At 40.0% G+C, this 7,529-nt stretch overlaps 1 protein-coding gene across 1 annotated transcript; it reads left to right on the top strand.

The window, feature by feature from the left end:
• Window positions 1–1,279: 1,279 nt before the first annotated feature.
• Window positions 1,280–5,622, top strand: LOC106951429 (G-protein coupled receptor 35-like). The gene is made up of 2 exons (XM_015038972.1): window positions 1,280–4,055; window positions 4,261–5,622. The coding sequence occupies exons 1-2, from the start codon at window positions 3,986–3,988 to the stop codon at window positions 5,166–5,168; spliced, it is 978 nt and encodes a 325-aa protein (XP_014894458.1). The 5' UTR covers window positions 1,280–3,985; the 3' UTR covers window positions 5,169–5,622.
• Window positions 5,623–7,529: the final 1,907 nt, after the last annotated feature.

Genomic DNA, 7,529 nt, shown 5'->3' with positions numbered 1-7,529 from the left:
GCAATCGCAAAAAAAAAAAAAAAAAAAAAAAAAAATCTGGTGTTAAAGGCCGGAGCTGAGGCAGATAAATAGATCTAACATGTTGTTGCTGAGTCATCTGAGTTGACAAGCTGCGAGTTGTTTTCTGGGCTCATTTGGAGGACATGGGTCTCGGTGAAATGGACGACTGCGCCATGGTTGTCTTACTCAGAAGGTGTGCAAAAAAAAAAACTGCATTGCGTCACAGCGGGTAACAGATCAAAAAGAGAGAGAGAGAGAGGGAAGAGACAGGATGGGTTGGGAAGCAGGGGTGCAGCCAGCCAAGCCAGGAGGGAAGACAGGGAGGGGTGTGTCCTCACTGACCTAGTTAGAGCTAAATGGAAAACCCCCGCCCTCTCCTCCTCTTCCTCCTCCTCCTCCTGGCCTTGTCACTGACGTGTAAAGGGCACTTTCAAACATTACCAGACAGATAAAAGTGAATGCATGACGACAACGACGGGATCACATGGAAGATGGAGACAGAAATCCACTGAAACTAATGTACCAGGTCTGGGGACTATCTCAGGGAAAACCAGATGGGCCTAAACGGATTTCAAACAAATTAATTACAACAACATACTGCATCTAAAAATATTGAGCCGCCTCATATCCTGTGCGATATTGGGTTGTTTTTGCTTTTATTTCCACAGAACAATATCTGTGAGGCATGAGGGTTGCTTTTAATAACACCGGGACATAATAACTGCCAAATGCAGACTAATAAACAGGATTTAATCTAACATCTCCCGGGCTTTTTCCCCAACTCTGCTTTCTGCAAATATGGTGGTTTCAGGGTTGATTCAAAGCAAACGCCAGCCAAACAGGTGTTCTGACCAACAATCCGTCCTACCTTAACGAGTAAATACACCAAACGGATTACAAATGTCCTGCAGGAAGCAAGTTTGGCCATTTTTATCTTAGTACTTGCCGAGCTCTAGAATTTTTCTCTCACATTTTCTCTCATTGCAAGCACAAACTTCAACGCATCTAACTGGGATTGGATATTTGTGACAGAACAACACAGTAGAGTGCACAGAGCTCTGCTCAGTCCATTATCTGTGCAACCTAAACTGACAGGCTGGACCTGGAGAAGATCCGAACTGGCAACTCTGGAGGAGCAGTGGAGATGCATAGCTCTGGTGGGAGAATAACAGGGCATTTATCGGTCAAAGCCTAGCTCAGTTCGCCATATTTATGCAATCTAGAGGTCACGGTGAAAACCTAGAAGCTCAGACTAAAGTGAAACTTTTTGGTCTACATTCAAAATGCTATTGGTGGTGGAATGCTACCACAGTAAAAATGCCATGCCGCTGGTGAAACATGGTAAAATGTTGTTATAATTTTGTTAGTATTGAGTTAAATTCAGGGACAAAATCTGAAAAAAGAAAAAGAAGTTGAGAATCAGCAGAGGCTTGCTTTCCACCACCACAACAACCCTAAAAATGCAGCTAGCGCTCCAGAGGAATGGATTAGATTAAGAAAAGTTTATTTGTTTGAGTGTCTTAGACCTAAATGTACTTTTTGCACGAATTTAAAACTGCCACTTACAGTGGCTCTCAGTCTAACATGACTGAGCTTGAGCTATTTTCCAAAGAATAATGGACAATAACGTCAATCTCTGGCTGGGCGAAGCTGGTACAGGCCAGTGGTGGAGAAAGTACTCAAAAAATGTACTTAAGTAAAGTAAGAAAGTAATTCCCACCACTGGTACAGGCATCCCACAAATAACAGCAGTGAAAGGTAGCTCTACAAAGTTCTGGCTCAGGGGTAGCTAAACATAAGTGCAAGTCACAAAAAAAGGAGAAATGAAAAAAAAAGAGAAAAATATGCACGTCACACTTTTCAGAATGCATAATTTTTCTTCTTCTTTCTAATTATGCACTGTTTGTAGTTTTAATGTGAAGAAATGTGAGGCTTTGTTATTGTTTCCTACAGGATGGTGGTTTGATCTTCCTGTTTCCAGCCATTCATTCCCTTGATGAAAAGCATTAAACTCATTCAGCGAATTATTTATTTATTTTTTTTTTTCTTCAGAGTGCACTCTAAAACTTTCCTATAACCGGGCCGCCTTGCCTTAAATAGACTGAGCCAATAAAAAGGTGACTTTATTCTCCAAACCTTTCAGCCCCGTCATATGTTTTTGGGTCATGTATTTTGTCACTGGTTCCATTTGGCTCGTCCAAAAGGTTTCTTCTCCAGATTACATTTTCAGACAGCCCCCCCTTTTTCCTTGTTGTTTTTACAAAGCCTTTGGTTGTTCACTCTCTTTCCCCCCCTCCACCCGACTGGATGAAGTTTCAACTTCGGTCTTTCAGGACAAGCTGGAGTCTGAGGCAGATCCAAACTCCAAACGTTCAACAGAAAACCACAAAGGCAATAGTACAGTTTTCCAAACCAATTAAAAGTTTTCATGTTTAAACACTAGAAAAATACCAGACATCTGTAATGTGCAGGAAAATCTTTTTTCTTTCTTTCTTTCTTTTTTTTGTTTAAACCATTTTCGGTTGAGATTAAAATTGAAGCCAAGTACTCTGTCGATGTGGAGAGGAATCTCTAAAGTTTTCCAAAAGGTTGATTATTTCGCGATGTCAGTGAATGTTTGCACTTTCTACTCTCTGTTCTCAGTCACTCATTGGAATTGTGTGCATCAGAGAAACCCATTGCTGTAAGCAAGAGGGCAATACTGAAACCTCTCATGTTTCCAGAAAGAAACTTTAAATTATCCAATGATCTTTTAACACCTCTGATATTGTGAGGATCTGGTGTTAATTTAGGTTTCTGTGTTTTTTCAGTTGAGCATCCCTGTTGTTCCCGTCTCCCCTTGATTGTCCCCAGCTGTCCCTCTTTTCCCCTGATTATCTTCCCCAGTCTTTATACCCACCTGTGTGTCTTGCTCCCTGTCAGGTCCTCGTCTACTGACATTTGTCTGTTGTCGTTAATTATTTACCCGTTGCTACCAGAGTCGGAGCTTCTGCCACTGCTCTTCTGTGCTGCCTGGATTTTGTGTCCATTTAAAAACCATCATTTGCATCATAACCTGGGTCCTACCGCATCTACCTCACCACTTCAAACCCAACCTCATGACAGATATTGTGTATACCAAGAGGCTTTTTTTTTTTTTTTTTTTTTTGGGAAAAACAGGAGGAAATCCAGCTGGGACACATTGCCCCAGTGGCAGTTCTCGCATGATTGCTGATTTAGTCAAGCCCCTCCTTGTGCTGCCTCCAAACCATGACAAAATGAGATTCTGGGTTGGCATAAAGTGCGGTCCAGTCTCCCACAGAACACGTAAACTGGAGTTGCTGTTCTCAGTAGCAAGCAGGAGACGCCTAGTCTACGAAAGTGGATGCTAACTCCCCATTGACTTCACATGCATAAAAGTAATTGAAATTTATTTAGGGGACAGCTGACAACTAACTACCTTGATTTTTTTTTCTCAGTCTTTTACTCATTGAATGTCCTTTAAAATGCTGGGGGAGCTGACCCAAGGTTATATGAGACCTTGAGCACAATGGTTAATTTCTCAACTCTCACTGTCTGAACTACACTTGGCGTACCCAGGCCAGCAGGGGGCCCTTTCTATTCACAAACAAGTTCTGAACCTGTCTTGCATGAGATGAGACTTGACACTCTGTGTGCAATAAATCTGCATAACATTTTTTTTTTAAATTGTTGCCTTAAACTAATAGATTAACTTTCCAGTTTTGTTCTAATGAAGTGAGATGTTCCTTTTAAGAGGGTTTTGAAATCGATGTCTGCATGTTCCTCTTGAGTCAGATTTAGTTCTTAGTATTGGTTATGCTGATGAACTTTTCTCAGCATAAACTAATTTCTTGTTTTCCTGGTATTTTAGAACTCAGCTTAAAAGGTCTTGAAGAATAATGAGCATGTGTGACTTGAAACGCCGTATTTAACAAAACAGGAAGGCAAAAACCGCACTCTTTGTAAGCAGGCGGGTTGATAACTCATGTCAGACATCCTGATGAAAAATCTTCAAACAGTCAGAAACGCTTGTAGTCACGGGAGCAACACCTGTGGTAAGTTGCCCATTACCTTTTGTCTTGTATGATTTTGACCAAAGGATCAATACTCATGTTTTATACCAGTTAATTTTAGCTTCATCTTCTTCAAACTTTGTTGAGTGTCAATGAGTTGAATGTGTGATTGTGGAGGGATTTTTCTTTGGGCGATCATCTATCAAACAAAGATCACGCTAACGGTTTTTTGATTATTTTATACAAGGTGGCTTCTTGCGGATGAAGTTCAAAATGAGCTCCAATGACAACATAACCACTACTGCAACCAGCAACACCACCGATCTATGCGTCAGCAGCGTCCTGGAGGGTTTGGGTTACAGTCTTGTGTTTCTCCTCGGTCTTGTCATCAACGGCGCTGCTCTGTGGGCCTTCGTCGCAAAGCGGGCCTCCTGGACCGACACCCACATCTACATGCTGAACTTGGCTCTGGCTGACTTTCTCCTGGTCCTTTTCCTTCCCTTCAGGATTTACGACGCCTTTTTCTGCCTGCCCAAGACTTGGCTCTGCACTTTCCTAATTTTTATTCACTTCACCAACATGTACGCCAGCATCCTGACCACGTCAGCCGTCAGCCTCCACCGCTACCTGACCATCAGGTTCCCGCTGCAGGCCAGATCATGGAAGAGGAGGAAGGAGGCAGCTGTCGCCGTCTGCTTGCTCATCTGGGTGTTTCTGATTTCAGTTGTTGTTGTTTTTCACAAGGTTAACCTTCCTGAAAAACTCTGGTCATGCTATGAAAGATGTAAAAATAACAGAATCAGTCCAGAATTCACCTCGATCCTGTTGTCTCTCGGCTACCTGGCTCCTCTGCTGATAATTGTGTTCTGTTCCAGTCAGATCATCCGTATTTTGGGGAAAGAACTAAACAAGTCAGAGGAAAGGAAAAGTATTGTGGGAATAATAAAAGCAAACATGATTGTGTTTCTTGTCTGCTACACACCAATTCACATTGCGCATGTGGTAAGTTTGCTCTACAAGGTTCCAGAAAACTGGAGGGACGTTTATCTACCAAGTCATAAGTTTCTACAAGTGTCTGAGTGGATCGCCTCCACAAACTGCTGCTTTGATTCCATCAGCTACTATTTTTTATTAAAGACGTTTTACGCTCGGTGACACCTTAGAGCTGTCGGGTCAAAGGCTAAGAAAGTTAAGGCAGACGGGCAAGGCGTTTAGTTCTGACTGAGTCCCATTCTGTTGTTACATTGCAGGGTTTATCTTTCCCTGCTGTCAGAGCCGGCCCAATGTTCATTAAAATTCCAAAATACTTTATTGATCTCAAAGGTAAATCAAATCAAAAGACGTAGCAGATAGCAGAGCATCATTTCGAGCTCCGCTTTCAGGGACGCCCACCTTTCACCACATACCCACTTCTTCTGATCATTTCCTCAGCTATTTTGAGTTCAACTTGTTTTATAGTTTCTAACTGCATAAACAGATATGGGAAGCTGTATGTTGTGCTGTATTTCAAGTGCTGAAATGAATGAATGTTGTAATATTTCAGTTTACTGATAAGTCCTGTATGTCAGCTCAGATGTTGGCAACAATGAAAGTAAAATACTTTTCACAAGGATAACTAAGTTTTCTCCATTTTTACATTTGCTTCCTTTGTTTTTAGGCAACAAAATAAATAAACTTCCTTGTTTCATCTGAATGTTTAGTTCTATTTTAAGAATCTTGAGATTGAAGATCGGGTTCTGCTTCAAGCTTCATGAGCTGAAACAGAAACATATCACACAGGAAACTCAAAACCCACACATGCAGCTAACCGTAAAAAGCAGCGAAGTCATGCAGATAAGACTTGCTTTTTGAAAGAATGATAATGGAATACCATTACTATTTGCAAAGTCAGACAAGTTGGCAACAGGGAGTACGGCTCAGTTTGCAAGTGTATTTTTTATTTTATTTTTTTTAAATCTTGCATTGATTGTTTTAAAAAAGCTTCCTGGGTTGGGTTTCAATCAAGCTGCACCTATTATTTGTTCATTTGCTATTGTGTGCTTGTGAAGAACATTTGGTTTAATATGCTGTGAAAACCAACTGACATAGGTAAAGGCTAACCATTGCTAACCATTTATCACCATTTTCCACTGCATAGTTTCTTCCTGCATGTTCTCTGGTGACGTAAATGCAACCGATGACACCAATAAAAGCAACAACACAAAAGCCTTTTTGCACCCGCAAGGGTTTAGTACACAAGCGGCCATAACCCTACTGACCTCATAATATTCTTTTTGCTGTTTGAGTGTTACCGCTTGATGTGTGAGCCTAACAGTAAATGCAATGTAATCAAATAGTTCATTTATTCAGTTCATGTAATCCAAAATTTGAAATGGCGAAATTACATAGATTTAATACACACAGAGTGCTATATTTCAAGTCGGTTCATTTTGATCATTGTGGGCTACAGCTTGAATCTCAGACCGTGTAAGTAGGTTCATAAAAAGTGTCTCCTTTTGGTCTAAAAAAGAAACCATCTCTAATTTATGGTAAAAAAAAAACAAAACAAAAAAAAAACAGTAACTGTGGTTGCCAGAATTTTACCATAATGCTACATTGCAATTGTCAACAATGTTGTTTTTACAGTAAATTAGAGACGTTACTTTTGTGGTGTAGACCAAAAGGGACACAAGCTGTGACCCACCATGATCAAAATGAACAGACTTGAATATAGCACTCTGTGTGTAATAAATCTACTTAAGTTTGCATTTCAAATTTTGGATTACATTAATTGAATAAGTGAACTTTTTGAGTAGATTGATATATCTTACGTTGACGGTTGTCAGATATTTGCTTATCTGTGTCTCAGGTCAGATGCAATTGTCAACAATGTTGAAAATTAAAGACAGAATTTTTTTTTAGCATTATTAAATACAATTCCTTTACTTTTATGCAACCAAATAAAAAAGTAAACTGTTCTATGTGTCTTTTAAACACATAAAAAAATGTCACATAGCCATGCAGGAAACCAAAACCACAACTACTAAACTAGAAATAAAAGAAGCAGATCACATCAGACGAAACCAAGTACGTGACAATACCACCGTCAATGCATTCAAAATCAGTCAAGAAGTCCTAAGTGGGAGTGCAGCTCGCTCGGTAAGTTGATTTTAGTGTTTAGTTTGAATTATTTTTGGTGAAAACAGTTCCCCTTTTTTACCACTTTATTCTAACTACAAAGGTATTTCATTCATTGAATGCATCAATGATTGCATGAAAGTGACTTTTTTTTGGTTTGGACAGTTATGGTTGTTGAAAAGTTGGCTAAATGGAGCACACAGTAAGCACTGTGGATAAATCAATCCGTGTGATCGGGCTGTGTTTCTAGAAATTTCATTTATTGCAGAGCCATGGAGAGACCACTAAAGGAGAAGGTGCTCAAAAAAAAAAAGGCACATCTCACCGCATTCTAGGACAGAATATTAACAAAGCCAAACATCTTTCAGAGTTTAATAAACAATAATAAATTACAAAATT

This window comes from Poecilia latipinna, unplaced genomic scaffold, assembly GCF_001443285.1.
Source record: "Poecilia latipinna isolate Pla-1442-1.1 unplaced genomic scaffold, P_latipinna-1.0 Scaffold459, whole genome shotgun sequence".
NCBI lineage: Eukaryota > Metazoa > Chordata > Actinopteri > Cyprinodontiformes > Poeciliidae > Poecilia > Poecilia latipinna.
Note: the sequence above shows the minus strand (reverse complement) of the source record. Positions and strands in the feature narration are given on the sequence as shown.